At 32.3% G+C, this 20,165-nt stretch overlaps 3 protein-coding genes across 3 annotated transcripts; 1 reads left to right on the top strand and 2 right to left on the bottom strand.

Annotated features, from left to right (window-relative positions):
* Positions 1-7,094: 7,094 nt before the first annotated feature.
* Positions 7,095-7,367, bottom strand: LOTGIDRAFT_124207 (hypothetical protein; the record flags this gene model as incomplete). Its single annotated transcript, XM_009061088.1, has 1 exon — positions 7,095-7,367. A coding segment is annotated over one exon (273 nt), but the record flags the coding sequence as incomplete, so codon positions are not given.
* Positions 7,368-8,657: 1,290 nt separating this feature from the next.
* Positions 8,658-10,115, bottom strand: LOTGIDRAFT_124377 (hypothetical protein; the record flags this gene model as incomplete). The annotated part of the gene is made up of 3 exons (XM_009061087.1): positions 8,658-8,829; positions 9,292-9,842; positions 10,014-10,115. Coding segments are annotated over 3 exons (825 nt in total), but the record flags the coding sequence as incomplete, so codon positions are not given.
* Positions 10,116-17,771: 7,656 nt separating this feature from the next.
* On the top strand, positions 17,772-18,995 carry LOTGIDRAFT_164546 (hypothetical protein; the record flags this gene model as incomplete). Its single annotated transcript, XM_009061086.1, has 1 exon — positions 17,772-18,995. The coding sequence occupies one exon, from the start codon at positions 17,772-17,774 to the stop codon at positions 18,993-18,995; it is 1,224 nt and encodes a 407-aa protein (XP_009059334.1).
* Between the last annotated feature and the right edge of the window lie 1,170 nt (positions 18,996-20,165).

Raw genomic sequence — 20,165 nt, 5'->3', positions numbered from 1 at the left:
TGAAGATGCCAGTCCTGAGGTTTTCAAAAAAATAAGGTCTGGCCTTGCACAAACCTAGAGAGAAGAAATGATTAAATTGATACTATGTGTGTAAGAAGAGTGATATTAAGTTATAAATGTGTCCTACTAATTGACCATAATAACAAATAATGTGTTCTAGAAATACAAATATTCTGAATAGCAACTGTAAATCAGATGATTAAGGTATAGTATTAATATAATATTAAAATTTATACTTTAGTTGGACGACTTAAAGAATTATGGTTCAACAGAAACAATATATATTAATCTATATTAAAAGATTTGCAGACTGAGTGTATAAAAAAAAAATAAAGTGATAGAATCCATGTTATTACATAAATCTATGTTATTACTTTACCCATATTCTAATCTGAAAGGTCTGTCTAGGTTCTTAAACTGATATGAAGCCTGTGAATGACAATTGCATGAAATGATATGAAGCTTGATATCCTTCTCTCTTCCTAATTTGACTCATGACAAGCAAGGCCATGCAGTGTGCAATAATGAACATAGCATACTGAGACTCAGTTTACTATCCCATCTGAACAACGTGATTCCATGTGAAAGCTTCTAACATGAATCACTGGCATCACATCAAAATTAAAACACAATCCACTACTATGTTAACAGGTAAGGGCCACCAAGGCTCCTTTTGGACCCTAAAAGCAGCTCTATGGTCATCCCAGGGTTCATGAATGTTTACTGAACACTCATGGTTGAACTTTTACTCAAAAGAATGATGTGTAAAAAAATATTTACACGATTGAGTTTTCATTTCACAAAGATGATATTTATTGCCTCACATGATCTATGTGTATGTATAATATATAAACATTAAACAAAAAGAAAACAAGCCTAATTGGTAATATATATGATAAAAACTACCTTTATACAAGGTTTTCTCTACACACATTTACAAATATCTTTTATTACTACATAGAATATATACTTAATAATAATTAATATATTAAATCTTCACAAATTGAACACATCTGAACAACAATATGTAAAAAAATGTATGTATATAATATATTCAAGAACACTAACTCTAAAATTTGATTTTCTACAAATCATTTTTTTTAAAATATATATATATTGATAGAACAACATTATTGTGTTCCTTTAATGTATTTTAATAAGATGAATATAATACAAGGAAAGCAACAGAAATCATTAGAAGAAATATATGTTCAAGGGATTGTAAATAGGTTTTCTACATTTTTTATGTGTATTGGGACATTGATAGTATCAATTTGCACCATTCCAATTTACAATCAGACATCTGTGGTTCCTGCAATTCCACTAAACTAGGTGTTTGAGGATGTCACTAATCGCAAAATATGCTTTATCACATAAGGCCCTTTCCGATTCGTGACATCATAGAATGCTTAGTTTAAGTGTAATTGCAGGAACCACAGATGTCTGATTGAAAATTGGAATGGTGCAAATTGATGTTTTCAGTGTCCCCAATACACATTAAAACTTACTAAAACCTTTTTACATTCCCTTTAATTTATAATAGGTAAGTATTGGCCTATTTGGTAAATTATAATATAAATGATGCTACTAGAACAGGTAGGTAACATTGCCGAACATAAATCACAAGAGTCTACTGTGTTTCTACAGCTCAAAGTAAAATATTGTCGTACACGACACCCTTCGAAAAGCATAGAAAACTTGTTAGTTACAATCAGAAAATAAAAGAAATGAATTGAAATCTTATCATCTTAATTAAAACTGAACCCACTTTTCATTCAATCAACATTGGATAAAATTTTCTATTAAGTGGAAAATTTATCATTAAGAAATTCTCAATCAATTTTGACTGAGAGCTAGCGTTAGGTTCTAAGTAAGTAAGAGCATATTAAGTAACCTTTTCGTGGCTAATAAGGGCATGGTCACTTAACTAACTCTGCCCACTTCTAAATTACAAAATAATACTTATTAGAACTCATATCTTACTTAAACAATAGTTTGTAATGATAGAATTATAGCATTTGAGAAACATTTTTAATATAAGTATCTTCAATCTAAAGAATTATAAGACCAGAAAGAGAATGAATTTTATAAAAACAAATGAATCTAGATGAGATTGAAAATTCGCTAACTTAAAGCAAAATAAATTTCCTTAAACACAAAACTATACTTCTTTGAAATATATCTTTAGACATCTATGCAAATTCCCTTTCAAACTGACTAATTTTATCAGAAGTTAACATGAAATTAAATACTGTTAAAAAATATTATGCTGTCAAAAATTACATTAAAGGCCATATAGTGACTTATCTGAAACAAGATTTGCATTTTTGGGTTGAAATAGTAAATTTAAAGGAGTATTCCGCTTTTTTTGTAAAAATTGTCATTATCAAAATTTTGTACCTGAAAATATTTCAGAAGTGTGCTATATAATATATCTATGTATCTACTTGATCAAACTGAATTTGTTTTAAAGGTTTAATTAAAAACAGAGAGTACTACCGGTAATTGTAAATTAAGCAACTCGATATTAGTTGAAACCTTTAGAATATGTAGGAGACATAATTTTACAGTAGTCTTCTAAAAGCTGCCAAAAAGTATAAAAATTAGTTGACATAAACTCAAATAAACTTTTAAAATAGTTTATGCTGGATTTCTTTAGTTAAAATTTTCAAATACATTAAAGGACACTAGATTTTGGTGTATAGTTTTCTCAAATTAGAATAAAACAAATTACTTACAAGAAAAATGGAATGCCCCTTTTAATTAAATTGTAACAAAAATTGAAAAAAATAAAAAAATTTCTTCAATAATAGCCCCATGTTTCTTTTGATGAAAATTCTTTTTAAATTCATGAACTAGAAATATTGAATAACTGTACATGAAATGGTAAAAGTTCATTCAAAGAAGAGCTGAACTTGAGAGCATGTTTCTCTACATTCATCTACACAAAATTCATAATAAAAGACTTCAATCTCAGATTTATTAGACTGAATTGAACTTATCCAAACGTAGATATTTTTTTAATAAAACAAACTTGTCCTTTAAAGGTGTCATTTTGAAAAGGAACACCTTATTGGAATTTATACTATTTTAATTTGGGGCAAAATTTATCATAGAAAGAAATCAATCAAATCAACAAACAACTTTAACAAAAAAAATTAGGTATGCCCCAACTCAGGTAACAAAACAACCAAAGACAATAAAAGTAAATATTGCTGTAAAGCACAATATAAAAAATTGTGTTGTGGATAATATTGAAATCTGGATAGAAATGCAATCCTTAGATTATCATAGACCTTCTGGAACATTCTGAAACTAAAATATTTTGATTTTGAGGGAAAATATGTGATAACAGACACCATGTACTATTGACTTGATTGAAGACCACATATTCTGCTTATAAAACAAAATATACAGATCTGAATAACCCTTAGACATGTGAAGATACCAACAGTTCCACAGAACTTAAATAGCAGTTAGATCCAAAAAATATGACGCTCCACAAATTTAAGCTGCGTCATAGACTGCATTTAAAATGGTAGTGAAATAAATGATATCTATTCAATTTCTATAGTGGACTACTTTTTTTCCCAAAATTTATGAATATCAGTCTAAATAGATATTTCATAGCCTATAATTTAAAATTTATTTAACAGATATTGAGATATCAGCATTACCAACAAATAGATGAGATGTGGTTCGAGTCATTTTAAGTATCAGAATACATGATGAAGTGCTCAACAAACAAATTACATTTAGAGTCAGCAAGTTTCAGACTTAAAGAAGTTATATATTCTTAAAAAAAATAAGCAGAACAGTTATAGAAAATTTGACACAAAAGTTTGTCAGTTCTAATTTTATATTCCTCAAGGAGATTATATTTGATTCAAGTTTCCAAGGTATGTTTTAAGAGACATGAAGGCTATTGTATGATATAAAATTGATGACTTTCAACATGTATTTAGCCATTTACTTGAAAATGATTTTTTTTAACAAATATATATAAATTTATATAGTGTACATTTCATTCTAAACTAAACATCACATATTGTAGACTATAAGTTAATGAATTTAAAAAATTTCATTCCAATGGCTATATATATATAGATCACACAATTTGTAACAATGTGTAATGGACACACATAAAAAAATCAAAAATAAAGATATAAAAAAGGGATCACTATCTAATTTGTCTGGGGTTTTGTTGGGGTGGGACATAGAATGGTAGCAAGTTCACTATAATATGCATAATTCTTTGGGTGTATTAGCACCACAATTCATCATTAATTTATATAAGAAGATTAAGGGACAATTCAAAGCATGAGCACCAACGGGTTATTTTATTTTTCTAAAATGTGGCCGTCTGGAAAAGTATTCTAATTATGAATGTACTATATCCAAAATAATATCCTTGGTGTTGAATCAATGTGTGGTCATAAACACATAATACCTATTGTTGATGAATTACAATCTAAAGAGACAAAAATTACTCATTCAAACTTTCTGTAAAATGAAATATTGCAGATATTCACTACATACAATACTGTATTTGACTATGTAACCTATTTACCTGGTTTCTAGACCTAATAAATTGTAACTAATCAACTAATAAATTGAAACTAAACAATAGTTACAGTCATGCGATAAAAACATTATGCAGTTTGGGAGCAGCTATACCAAATAGATTCGATAATGTGGGTTATTCAAATTTTTTTGTTATACTTTGAGCATTATAAAGAGATATTCATCGCTCAATGCCAAGCTAAGTTCGTAATACCTGGACATTGGGGAGACATTGAACCTATGATATATTTGTATTTTCAATCTACCTTATATGAGATGTCACCTTATAGTGTTTTTTTCAAGATCTTAATATCTATTCTTGTCTGCTGCCAAACTCCAGACTAGGTAAGTTTATATCTCTGATATGGTCCGTATTTGACTAATTAAAACCCTTAATATCTTACAACATGGACACTTTCTTGCATAATCAGGAGCTGCAGTGGCTGGAGATATATTTTCCCAATATTCATGATGGAAATACGTACAAAAAAAATTATGTCCTAAGATTGTAGTGAAATTTGACTAGGATTGAAAATATTTATAAAATAGACTTACTATTAAAACTTTTTTGGCTACATTTGTATTTTTTGATTAATTTGAAATAGTTTTTATTAAAATGGCTCAATCTTGGGTCTGCCAACCCCCAAATAATATGTCCCCTTAATTTACGAACAATAGTTTCAATAATATAATACAGCACAGCAGATAACCAAAAATAAATAAGTAAAAAAATCAGAATCAAGTGAATTATATCCTCATTTATATGCCCTGAAATTTTTTACTAATAAACATGATATTTGATTCCACAGTAGTGGTAAAATATTAGTATGAATCATATACCATAAAATTTTGAAGATTTTTTTTTAATGGCCAAAATATAGTCACTAACAAATCAGACTCAATGTTTTTGATACATAACAACTACTATTTTAACATATTTTTTAGGGTTTTTCTCAAAACAAAATATATGTAAGATCAACTTACTAAAAGAAAATGAAATAAAAAATATTGATAACAATGTAAAAAAATGAAAATAGTAATAAAAATAATAAATAACAAAGTTAATATCTATTCATAACATTATATAAGACACCACAACGATAAGGATCTTGAACTTGGTTATCAGTCGGCGCTGCTCGACTTATGATGTCTTGTGACATTGATGCTGTAGTTGTATGAGACAATTTGGCTGCCGTTGGATACTGTCTTTCATCAATAAATGGATACGGACTATTTTGATGGGGATATAACGTTCGGTGTGAATAATCACGATCAAACACAGAATGTTGAGACGGTGTAGAATGGGAAAGAAAAGCACTATTTGAATTCTCTGTCATATGTTGTGGATGGTACATAGGGTCACGAGGGTACACATATTTGTCCAAATTAAAACTACTATTTACACCTATACCACTGAACACATCTGAGGATGAAGTTGGTGGTAAAGTTCGAAAATCACTCATACCAGCCGCAGCAGATTGTCTATATCTTTCATCTAATGCTTTCTGAGCAGTGCCACAAGCTGGAGACCTATAGTCCAATGAAGGCGTACCTGAGTATGGATGGCTGCTAAAATAATTACTAAGCTCAAATCTATCAAGTGATGGGAAGGTTTCACCAGATATTTCACGTTGGGGTTGAGGAGATGACAAACTTGCAAACATGTTACGCTCAGTCATGGTCCGTGATGGATCAAACATACTAGAGAGGTAGTTGTCCTTCGCAAAAAATGGAGCAGGAGCAGCATTTGCTGGTCTATCTAAAGTACGTTGTAAATATGGAGCTTGTGGCCAATGAGGTGGTCTGACATCCTGCCCAGGCCAAGCATTATACAGTGAATTTCTAGGCATTGTTCCTGGCACAGTTGGAGGCATAAACATATCCTCCCTTCCCATAGGAGTTTGACGCAATAATGGAGGATTTGGTGGTCTTAATGGAGGTTCAGGCAACCTTCCTAATGTCCTATCAGTTTGGGGTACACCTGGTGGAGGTAAGAAAGGAGTTGTCATTCTCTGTCTTTGTAGTAAAGCATCTGCATCAGTCAGTCTAATAAATCCTGGGGCTGCACTTGGTGTACTAAATGAAAGAGGTGTGTCACTGGATCGGAGTAAATTTTCCCGCGATGAACTATGTAATGAATTAATAGAAAAACTGTCATATGAAGAGTCAGATATTCGTGGCAGAGCAGAAGCAGTGTCTCTCACAAATTCATGCTGACGATCTGATGCTAATATTTCCATTCTCCTATGTGACATATCAACCACTCCTGGTTGTATTCCAGGTGGTAATACTAAAGATGTTGAAGGTGGTCTTTGAGAATATCTGCTAAAATCATGTGGCTTTTCAGCTAATTCTTCCAATCTTTGTAGCCTTGATGACTCTTCTGGAACTGATGACCTTGAATCATTTGGATGTGCATTCAAATCATCTAAATATTGACCTATAAGATCTTTTTCTGATTCTGTTTCTCCAGGCATAAACTGTGGTGGTGGTTGTGGTGGCACTGAATCTGGACTTAATATTGCACCTGGTACCGAGTTGGGACCATGAACTGATCCAGGAGGTTGCACAGAGCCAGGTCCATGAACAGAGCCTGGCCCATGAACAGACCCAGGGCCATGTACTGAACCTGGACCATGAACAGAGCCTGGTCCATGTACAGAACCTGGAGGTTGTACTGATCCTGGCCCCTGGACAGATCCTGGTCCTTGTACTGAACCTGGTCCTGCTACAGATCCTGGTGCAGATAAGACAGGTGATGTCTCAACATTACCAGGGTAATTTTCAAAACTTTCTCTTGCCATAGCCTCGGGCATAGATGGAGTCTGTGGAAGAGAAAGGGACATATTTTGGTCTATCATAATACCAGGGTCTTGTGCCTCTTGATTCAAGTGTTCCATTATCTGAGGTGGTGGTCCAAGTTCATCATCATCTTCCTCTGGAGGAGGTGGCGGAGCAGGTGCTCTAGGTGGGGTTAAAGAAAGATCATCACTCATATCATCAAATGGTGAAGCTGATCTTGCACTATGATTATCCTCCTCAGGCATACCAGTCATTGCATTGTCATCTTCTGCCTCTGCTGGTATTTTCTTTGAATGCTGTAAAATATCTTCTTGAGACATTGTATCATCAAGGCCTTGGTTTGATGGTTGGTCATAAGATTCTCCCTGGCTGTTGGCATCACTATAATTAATAGTTGGACTTTCTGGAGATAAGTTGTTCTCAGTTTGTTTATTAGAGTCATCTGCCTCCCCATTAATGTGTTTATCTTCTTCTATTTCCTCAGTATTGTCTTCATGTTCTGTTTCTGAATCTGATTTAACAATTTCTTTTTTCTTTCCACCTTTTTTAGTACCACCTTTCTTTCTGCCACCTTTCACATTGGTAGTTTTCTTTTTTGTAATTTTGGTCACAGAAGGCTTGCGTTTTCTCAAGTTTCTTGTTGATGGTGGGGTTTTCTTAGATGATGATTTCTTTATAGGTTTTTTCTTCAGTATGGAATTTTTTAGGGACTTGACTGGAGGTGGTTTTGCCGTTTCAGTTTCAGTTTCACTGTCAGACTTTTCTTCACTCTGCTTAGCTACAGCTTTCTTTGACTTTGTATTTTTACCAGCAGGTCTCTTCTTGGCAACTTTCTTGACTGGTGTTGTATTTTGTTCATCCTCATTAAGTTTAGCTTTAGGTGATTTTGGAGATTTCTTTCCATTTTTCTTAGCTACAGTTTTCTTAGATTTAACTGCACTAGCATTTGTTTCAGATTCCATGGGGAGATCAATGGGAACCTTTGGTAGAGGTAGACTGCTTATAAGATCTTTATCTTTGAAATTTTCTCTCCTAAAAATGGCAGGTTTTTCATCTGCTGAATCTCCATCTGATTTGAATTCATAAAGATCTTCAACAGCAGGTTTAGTTGTTGCATTATTAGAGCATTGTTCATCAGATCTTATATTTTGATCAATTTTTTCATCAGTTTGTGAGGAGACCACATCCTTCAAGTCACTCTTGAAATCAGCACCATCACTGACTGGTTTTTCAGACTTTGAGTTTGTTAACTTAGCACTTTTATTATTAGTAGAGCCAGAACTACTGTCTTCTGGAGGATGATAACGTTTTATATGATAGTATAATGAGCTTTTCTGACGACATCTAAAACTACACTTATCACATTGCACAGGTTTCTCATTTGTATGCTGCCTTTTATGAACTCTTAAATTATCTGCATGTCTAAATGATTTACCACAGCCTTCATATGGACAATGATATTTTCTTTCACCTGAAAATAGTAAATAAAACCCTCATTACTGTTTGGCAAGATTAAAATGAAACTATCATCAAAATACCTTTTTTTTACAGTTGAGAACTTCAGCTGGGCATAGCATTTATCAAAATAAATATAGCTTTATGGCAAGACACTTGGATATCCCAAACAATAACATATCAATCAATGCTACACAATTTATCAACATGCATGCACATAATAATATTTACAGTTTGTTTTGTAAATATGAGCACAGGCATGAAATTCATGAACATTTTGTATTGTATAACTCATCTAGTAATACATAGCTTTGTAGTGCCAAATAATCTCTGATGTTTACATTCATGTTAATCATTAATATCCATTTTTATACTGCCTTTTGTGGTTAATATAAGTTAAAATAATTCAATTCATTTCAAAATTTCAAGATTAAAGGGAAATTACTCAAATCTATAGACTATTAAGAATACTTGCCTGTATGTGTTATATAGTGTCGTTTAAAATGACACATTTTAACAAATGAAAACTTGCAGCCTTCAACTGTACAATGTCGTCTTTCTCCACTTCCTGCTAGAGTATGAACATCTTTAACATGAATTCGTAATAATCTAGCAGTTCGAAATTCTTTCACACACCCTTCTTTTTCACATTTAAATGGTTTATCTTTACTGTGAGTTGCCTCATGGTTTTTTAACTGAGAGGGAGTTTTAAAACGTTTTTCACAGATACTGCACGGATAATTTCGTTCACTTGTGTGAATTTTAATGTGAGCATTCAGTTTTTCATCTGAAAAGAATGCTTTTCCACACTCATTACAGACTTTATCACGTTCACGTTCCACATGTTTGTTCATACCATGTTTGACTAAATTGTTACGATAGTTTGTAGTATATGAACATTTATCGCAACTATATTTTTTGGGCTGATCAGGAAAATGAGTTCTAATATGTTCCTTTAAAGAAGATTCATAAGTAAATTCCTTGCTACATTCAGAGCACTTTAAGGGAACTTTCCCTTCACACTTTTCAATATGTTCTTCAAGAGACATGTCTTCGCATTTAATATATCGTGAACACTTTTTACACATTTTCATTTTAACAGTTTTTTGTTTGATCTCATGTGCTTCCCATAAATGATCAGTTAGCAACTCCTTAGTTTCACCTTGAAATATACACCTTGAACACATAAATACATCATGAGTAAGCATGTGTTTAGCTAGTAATGGCTTTTTGTCAGTGTTATAGTCACATTTCTCACATTTATGAATATTTCCTGGTAATGTTTGCTGATGCATATTTCGCAAATGTCTACTCAACGATGATTTACCTTTCACTTTTGCTTCACAAACAGGACAATCTAGAACAGGCAGTGTTTTTTTCACTTTCTTGGAATCACCTTGTTCACTAGTTTTAGTGTTAGGGTCTACATGATTATTCTTAGAAGAATCTGATTTTGTCTCAACATTTTCCTCAACAGTTTCATTTTCAGCAGTCTTATTTTTTTCAGCAGTCCATTTATCTGTTTTATCAGCTGGTTCAATGTCCTCATCACTATGACTTTCACTTACACCATTTTCAATCACCAAATGATTAATTACAAAATCAAATGTTTCTTCCATCTGTTTTTCTAAAACATCTCCAGAAACTATGGGAAGTTTTGATTTTTTCACTTTTAATTTTTTTTCCACTGACTTGCAATCATCTTCTTTCACATCTATTACTTCTGATAAGACTTCACCATTCATTTCATTGCTTACAACGGTATCACTGATTTCTGGTGTGATCTTTTTCATTTTTTTCTTTTTCTTAGGTTTTGGTTCATCCTCTGTCACAGTTTCCAATTTAGTGTCACTTAGTTCCCTCTCAACTTGTTCATCTTCAATATCTTTACCAGCATTTCCATTTTCTTCTTTATTTTGTTCAATATTACCCTCATCACTCTTTCGCTTCTTGTTTTTTGATTTAGGGGATGATTTCTGCTTCACTGTACAGCTAACTTGCTCCTTGGTCTCTTCTTGACCGTTGTTCACTATTTCCTTGGCAACTTCGGTTGATTTCTTTTTCTTGGATTTAGATTTTATGGATTTAGTCTTTAAGGAGGATAAAGGATGAGGAATTTCATCTTCTACTGGATCAGGTTCTTGGATTTCTACAATGGCTGGAACTGATACGATCTCAACAGCTTTCTTGGACTTTTTAGCTTTTCCTGACTTCACTTTTTTAGCAGCGCTTACTGCTTCAATATCATTGGATACTGGTACCTCCTCATTTTCATTTATTTTATCATCAAAAATAACATTGTCTTTTTCAATCTTTGGATCATTTTCAGTTGAAGGTTCCTTTTTCTTTTTAATACGCTTCTTCTTTTTACCAATATCACCACAAATTGGAGTCTCTTGAACACTTTCATCATCTGGTTTTCCATTCACTTTGCACAAGTTTGGACTGTCATCATTGTCTACAATTCCTTCAAGCGCAGCCATTTCTTCAGCCACCTTAGCCAATGTTTCTAATGGGTTTACAACTTGAACTACTTCTTTACAGCTAGTGTCATCTACATTTTGCCTTGCAGGGGACTTTTTACGTGGCTTTGGCTTTGGTTTTGGTGTGATCATAAAATCATCATCATGGAACTTTCGTTTCTTTGGTGTTCGTTTTGACTTTAAAGGCTCAATAGTGATTGGAGTGGAAGTTTCTGGACAAGGCACCTTTTCTTCCTTAACTGGCACAATCAAAGAGTTCATACAATTTTCAAGCCGGACAACAGGCTCACTAACATCTGATTTTGATGTCAGGTTAATGACTTCATTTCTGCGTTTTTTAGGAGGTTTTCTGATTTCTGGTTCAGCTTCTACCAATTTATTACCAATATTGATGTCTGAGCTTTCAATATGATTTTCAACCACATCAGTTGATTTACTTTCAATACAATTACCAGTAACTTTGATTCCTTCCTCTTTTAATATATTCTGTAAATCATCCACAACTTCTGGAGGATTGACAGACTTTTCACCATCTTTCAATTCTGCAGCTGATTGACAAACAGTACTTGCAATTTCACTTTCTTTCTTTTCAGTCTGCTCTCCTTCATCATTTTTCATGTCTGCCGTTTTCATCTTTAATAGGGGGAGGTCATGAGCATAGCAACCATTTTAGCCATTTGGTTGTACTATCCATGAAACAAAGTAACTAGCCATTTCTGGTCATCTGAAATGGAGAAAGTTTTATTTTTCAACAAGTAAAACTATAAAACTGATCACCTAAAATTTTGATATCTCAGATCTCATCAATACACTCATGCATACCAAGATTCATCCTAATATGTCATTTGTGAATTTGATTTAGATGTCCTATGCCTTTTCTATAAACACGAAAACCATTCTTTGAATTCTTGTCAATTCAAATTCTACCAAATTGGTTGAGAACTGTAGCCAGTAACATTCAAAAAAGAAATGCTTTAAACCATCGAAAAATGAAATTTTAACAGAAATATAATTACCGATAATAATTCTTTGAAAACAAGTCTGATTTTACATCGTAACTAGATAATAGTCTATCACTCTGAAAGAAACAAGCAAAAACATGAAATAATAACATTTATCACACAACACTTGTGTTTCTATGTTCATAAGACAGGTTCATAAAAATGATATGAAATTGTAGCACAGGTTAATGACTATGCAAATTAGGTCATGTATTCATGCACCATGTAAACAAAATAACATGGTATTCTTTGAAGGTCACAGAATATACGGTATGTGTTTATTGACAGTTGTGTGATAAAAAAAAACTTTCACTTTCCCTATATATCATATATATAAAATATCTGTAACCAATATAAGAGTTTTGGTTTTTAAAATTTTAAATGACCTAGTAGTTGTAGTGACTTTTGTTACAGATCTGTCACTAGATTATTTGCATCAAGCTTATTTTCACTCTACAGATAACAACTTAATTTCATTTTAGCTTTCCTTGTTAATTATAAAAATTGTGCCACTGAAGTTTATATTACAGCACAGTGGTTTATTACATACAGTGAGTTATTAAATATAAGTTATATTTCAGTAGTGTGGGTTAATAAATGAAAGGTATATTAATTATATTACAAGTTAAGTTATCAAATGAAGTTTATATTACAGCACAGTGGGTTATCAAATGAAGTGTATATTACAACAGAGTTAAGTTATTCAATGAAGTTTATATTACAGCACAGGAGTAATTAAAACAAGTTTATATTGCAGTAGTGTGGGTCATTAAATGAAGTGTATATTACAGTAGAATGGTTATCAAATAAAGTTTATATTACAGCACAGTGGTTTCTTTCATTCAGTAAGTTATCAAATGAAGTGTATATTACAGAGGTTTGGGTTAATAAATGAATGGAATATTACAGTCGAGTTGGTTATTAAATGAAGTGCATATCAAAGCAGAGTTAAGTTATAAAATTAAATTTATTTTACGGCAGAGTTAAGTATCAAATGAAGTGTATATTACAACAGAGTTAAGTTATCAAATGAAGTGTATATTACAGAGGTGTGGGTTAATAAATGAATGGAATATTACAGTCGAGTTGGTTATCAAATGAAGTTTATATTAAAGCAGAGTTAAGTTATTAAATGAAATTTATATTACAGCAGAGTTAAGTTATTAAAAGACATTTATTACAGCTAAGTTATTAAAATAAGTTTATATTACAGCATATTGTTTTATTAAATGAGGTTTATATTACAGTAGAGTGGGTTATTAAATGAAGTGTATATTACAGCAGAGTTTAGTTATTAAAAGACATTTATTACAGCTAAGTTATCAAAAGAGGTTTATATTACAGCATATTGTTTTATTAAATGAAGTTTATATTACAGTACAGTGGGTTATTAAATGAAGTTTATATTATGGTAGTGTGAATTATTAAAAGATGTATATACAGTAGTGTGGATTATTTAAAGAAATGCATATTACAGTAGTGAAGGTTATTAAAAGTAAGTGTAAATTACATAATTGAGTACATGATGTTATTAAAAATGTCTCACAAGAATTGGTTATGAAGTCAATTTTAATGGAAATGTTGATTATTATAAATAAATATAAGGATTGGTTATTAGGTACATTTTACATTACATAAGTGTGCTTTTTAAAGATACATGTATGTATCACAAATATACATTGGATATTAAATGAATTTCATACAATTATTGTCCTTTATTAAAAATGATGTATAACAGAATATTAATTGGATATTAAACAAAATTATGGTTAATTGTGTATTTTAATATTGTTCCTCAATTTTTTTTTATAAACCCACATGATAAAGCAATATGGAACAAAGTTTGATTCAAAGGAGCATTTTATGATATCTACTACAATTTGAAACAATGTAGTATTTAGTTACAATATATATTGCCCTGTCATGACCTAGATAATTTTCAATACTATAACTAGTACAACCTTTTACATTCTCAATAATTACAAATATCTTATAAATAGTTTAACCATCTGTTATTAATATATTCATAAAAGAATGAATGAAGAGATTAAATGAATGGAGTATCTTCACAGCAATGACCTAATTTTAATCAATAAAGTGGCCTCAGCAAATTCCAGCAGTCAATTGAACTATTAAACAATGTCTGTATCAATGAAATCAATGCCAGCATTGTCAAGCCCTAAATTAGGCATATCAATATAAAACCCAGACTTCCAATAGAATAGAAAACATAAAGGAGATTTCGGGGGATACTTGTATCAACAAATGAAGTGACCTACATTGTACACTATATACACAGCACGTGCTGTCTGACTAACTAATAAAGCCATAGCTGTCAAAATCATTCAACCAGTAAGATCAACCGGATCACAAAGTCCCGTTATCTGATTTCACATTTTTATAATTCAAAATATCTCACTGATTTCAGCTCTAGATATAAATTTTGTTATATTGATTATTTATTTAGCGATCGATTGAAAAGCCAGCAGAAATATTACATCGTCTAGATTTATCATTTGACCAATTTTTACCACAATAAATGCATAAAATTATATGCGAATAAATTAAGAAGCCATTTTACCGAATAAAAGAGCAAATTACATGGACAATTTTATGCAACTGACAACATTCCTCGAGAGTATATCACGTCTGAGGCGGCAGAAACTGAGTGCTATCACTCGACAGCCATGATCATAGCGTGGTATCAAATTTGCTGGCCTAGCTTCGACCATGACGGCTGAGAAGTATTTCTTCGATACTCACTTCGTGCAATTGCAGGGAATTCGAGGTGCACCAGGAGGTCATGTTGCCACATTTGATATTTTAAAACTCACAAATTTTACTGCCGGAATATATGCATCATATAGTAGTAGCCTAAACGAAAACAAAACATTGGAGATTGTCAATAAATAAATAACCAAATATAACACATACCTTCTTGTTAAATCTAAAAATAGACGACATGCTAGAGTCGGAGAAGAATGTTTTTGTTAATTTTCATTGGTTCGCATAATTTCCATCTTAACCAATCACTAGCCTATTTCCGGTGAGAGATATGGCGCCAAGCTCTAAAAACTGGAATTTTGCAGAAGTTTCAATGGCATAATATTCATGTTTTGTAAACAAAATTAGCACCTAATTTGGATTTTCTTTACCAAATAATTGTTGGTAAGTACCCTGGCATGATGACAAATTATGAAAATGGTTATGTACACACTATTTCAGCTGTAACGAAGTGCTTGTCACTGCTGTGACAGTAGTCGTGTGTATGAGAATGGCAGTGATAGTGACGTCATGATCTATGGCAGTGTAATATATATATATGGCCCAAATTAACAAAGGACGAGTATTGACAGTCAACAAACTATTCATTAGCTAAGGCCTATTGATTGTTGTGAAAATCAGGGATGCCAGACTTCCTCTACCGGTATTTTAAGAATTTAAGAAAAATAATTTCTCTATATGATATATGATCTGTATGGCCTTGGGCTTGCCAGTGGTATTTGTTTCATTTTCAAATAAAACCACAACCAGTAGACTAAAAATTGTCAATTACTGAGATTTCTTAGTTATTGCCCTTGACTTTGTTAAAGTGCGTCAAAATTTGTTAAAATAGTTCGTGAGCAGGATTGAAACTACAGTTTTCAACCGATTCTGATGAAACTTGGTGTGATTATTGGAATTGATAAGATCTCGGACAAGTTCTAACTTGATGCATTTTCGATAAACGGTTTTTGAGTTATTGCCCTATATTTTGTTAAAACGTGTCAAAATTTGTCATGAGCGCAATAGAAGCTACAGTTTTCAACAGATTCTGATGAAACTTGGTGTGATTATTGGAATTGATAAGATCTCGGACAAGCTCTTACTTGATGCATTTTCGATAAACAGTTTTTGAGTTATTGCCCTTGATTTTGTTAAAACGCGTCAAAATTTGTTCATGAGCACAATAAAAGCTACAGTTTTCAACTGAATCTGATGAAACTTGGTGTGATTATTGGAATTGATAAAATCCCGGACAAGTTCTAACTTGATGCATTTTTGATGAATGGTTTTTGAGTTATTGCCCTTGACTTTGTTAAAACGCGTCAAAATTTGTTCATGAGCACAATAGAAGCTACAGTTTTCAACCGATTCTGATGAAACTTGGTGTGATCATTGAAATTGATAAGATCTAAGATCTTGGACAAGTTCTAACTTGACGCATTTTCGATGAACGGTTTTTGAGTTACTGCCCTTAACTTTGTAAAAACGTGTCAAAATGTGTTCGTGAGCACTATAGAAGCTAGAGTTTTCAACCAATTTCGATCAAACTTGTTATGATCATTATAATTAATAAGATTTCAGACAAGTTCTAACTTGAGGCATTTTCGATGAACGCTTTCTGGGTTATTGCCCTTGACTTTGTATAAAGCTTCAAAATTTGTTTGTGAGCACAATAGAAGCTACAGTTTTCACCCGATTTTGAGGAAACTTGGTGTGATCATTGGAATTGATATGATCTTGGACAAGTTCTAACTTGACGCATTTTCGATGAACGGTTTTTGAGTTATTGCCCTTGACTTATGAAAAACGCGTCAAAACTTGTTTGTGAGCACAATAGAAGCTACAGTTTTCAACCAATTTTGATGAAACTTGGTGTGATCATTGGAATTGATAAGATCTCGGACAAGTTCTATCTTTGAGATATTTTTGATGAAGGTTTTTTGAGTTATTGCCCTTGACTTTGTAAACATGCGTCAAAAGTTGTTTTTTGCCCTCGATTAGAGCTGTGTGATTTAATTGATTGTTGTATTTGGGTTATTGATATTGATTTTTATACGCCCACATGAAATGGGGGGCGTATATTGTCGTAACCCATGTCCGTCCGTCCGTCTGTCCACAATTGCTCGTAAACACTCTACAGGGCACAATTCTTGACGGATTTTAACGAAACTTAGTTTGTGTGTTCGCAATCACCCAAGGATAAACCCTATTGAAAATCAGCGAAATCGAAAAATATTTAGCATGAATTATTGCCCTTGTCATTGAAAACGTTTTCAATTTTTAGCTCGTAAACACTCTAGAAGGCACAATTCTTGAAGGATTTTAACGGAACTTGTTATGAAATATTCAATTTCAAACAAAGCTATCAGTGGGCGTATATCAACTTGCGTGGCAAGCTATCTTTAAAAATTTTGTGGAATTACTCAGCATAAATAACTGGCATATATGTATGTAATTGAATTCAAACTAATAAAATTTTCTTCAATATGAGAAAATTCGTACTTTAGTCACTAAAGACTGTTTTATCATTTCTGACAGCTGCCAGTGGGCGTATGTTACCTTGCCTCGCAAGCTGTCTTATATACCAGACATGAAATGTGAAGATGGGTTATTGCTTTGCTCTTCAAAGAATTTGCATAATGTATAACATCCATTAAATGTTGGTTCTTTTACTTTCAGAGGAAAGGTTGGACCAAACACAATGTTTCAAGATCCATCTGAAAGTTATTTCGTACCGAATGATGTTTTAGCTCCTCAGCAATATGGTATCCATTCTACTCCTAATTCACAATGCACTGAGAGTGAGACATCGTTTGACAGTGGTTATCTATCTCCTGCTAACTCTCAAAGTACACCAGGTCAAAGTGGAGGAAGGGCATTTCGTGGCTTTCAGACTTTACAGAATGATAAATACATGGTGCCCACCATACCAGGGTACCAACAAAGTCCAGCTCCAAAACTATACCAATCTACTGTTTTTGATGATGATTGGGATAAAAAATTTATTGAGAATTTTGAAGCCAATTTATTTGGAATTGATCCAGCAGAAGATTTTTCTAGTGAAGATATAAACCTTTTTAGTGAACTCCTAACCAGTCCGTTAAAATCAGGACTCAGTCCAGTTCGTTTATATGACACCAAAAATAGTCCAGGAAAATATTCTAGGAGCCCAATGAAACTGTTTTTCAGCCCACCTAAATCCTTAAGTTCACGCAAAAACATACTAGGAGTTGGAAGTTCTGGCCTTAGTGACTTTAATAGCCCTTGTAATACAATAAATAAAAATGAGCACATAACTCTTACTGGCTTGTCTGATCCAAATTTGAATTTGATAAGTACATCAGGATTTCAGGAAACCCCAAAACAGAGTTGTATTTTAGATCAATCTTTACTCTCACATAATTATGCCAAGCCATCTAAATCATGTCATGTAAGTGGGCCCAAATCACACCAGACATATCAAAAAACCAAAGGAATTCAGCAAGCTGCTCCGACAGTCAAGAGTGAGCCAATAACAGAGATTGAAAACTGTACTTCACCAGAGTTACTGCCGTCAAAACAAAAATTACAATATGTGCGTGCGAAATTTAAACAGACATTACAAAAAGCTGTAGAAAACGCACATAATGCGGCAGTAAATGAGGAAAAGTATCCACAGCTAACTAAAAGACTTTCTAATTCTAACTCCATGTCCACCACATTAAAAGAAAATCTTCCTACAACTGTCAACTCACAAGATACATGTACCACTTCTAGTCAACAATTGGCAGAGGGATCAAAGAAAGGAGAGTCATTTAAACAAAGATTTCGGGAGTTGGCACCAGCTCCTTCCTCTAAAAGAACATTTGCTTGTATTGTAAACAACCAGTATGAGGTTCAACAACAATCTGACTGCCAAATTGTAATTAAAAAGAGGAAATCCTGAACAAAATAATTTTTTTTAATGTTTGGTGCAAATTTTTAGCAAATTTATTTAAGTCTATAATTCTGTTTATTATCTTTAATAATGCTTATCAATCTCAGCATGGCCATAATGTTATGATTTTATCATAGAAATAGTCCAGTTGATTAATCCACATACCATATTATTTATTATTTAGCCTACATAGTTGTAATGTTTTCTGAAGACTGCAGTAAGTCTGATTTCAATGATGTAAATGACAAGAGATTTTTGACCAATAACATTAAACAAGGTCTAAACAATATTGACAATAATCGAGAAGAGCGTCATTTGATAAAACATATGTTGCAATTAGTGACCTCATCAAAAACTTAGTTTTAATGGAATTGCAAGAACCACAGAAGTCTGATTGATAATTTGAAAGGTGCAAATTGATGCTATCAGTGTTCCCAATAAACAAACATTTTAGAAAACCTATTGGAAATAATTCCTTTATTAAAGGCTGTATCAAACAAGACTGATGCAGATCTGAAAGGATTTAAGTCATCTTAATAATTTCTGTACCAGCTGACAGAGCTCAATTTCAGGCATTTTTTTCAGAATTAATCTCTGATAACCAGTAGTCCTGCTCTTGACATGTTGGGCCAAATTAGGCCATTATCACTTCCAGGATATAAAATTCTCAGAATGTCCTGGAAATGGCAATAGTCTACTTAGGTGCATATCGTTCTTTGTTGATTTCAGAAAAGATAAGCTTCTATCAATTGGTAAATAAAATAGTTCAATGACTCTATGATTGATAATGGTAAGTTTAAATTGGGATTGTTCTCGTATGAAATTATAATGATTTATAAAACTGGTTAAGATTTCAAATTTTGCTTAAGAATGATGTACATGTATGCATCAATTGAAAATGATTAAGCATTTGTAAGAGTGGTGTGAAATAGACAAGTTGATAGTATTGTTAGTTGGCTGGAGATGAATTGAAGAAATATACTGGTATTTTGATTGTGATCATAGCATACTGTGATTAGTAGAACTTGGTTGTAATTTTATTTAATTATTTTGCAAAATATAATGAATTGATTTTTCTTTTAATTCTATTGTCTGTTCATTTCAAAAGTTTAACTTTTAAATAAAAAGAAATAAGGAATTGATAATTAGATTAAATAGATTTAAATGGATGTGCTACTA

The sequence above is a fragment of the Lottia gigantea genome, assembly GCF_000327385.1.
Source record: "Lottia gigantea unplaced genomic scaffold LOTGIsca_46, whole genome shotgun sequence".
Taxonomy (NCBI): Eukaryota; Metazoa; Mollusca; class Gastropoda; family Lottiidae; genus Lottia; species Lottia gigantea.
The sequence above is the reverse complement of the archived record's forward strand: the minus strand, read 5'-3'. Positions and strand labels throughout refer to the sequence as shown.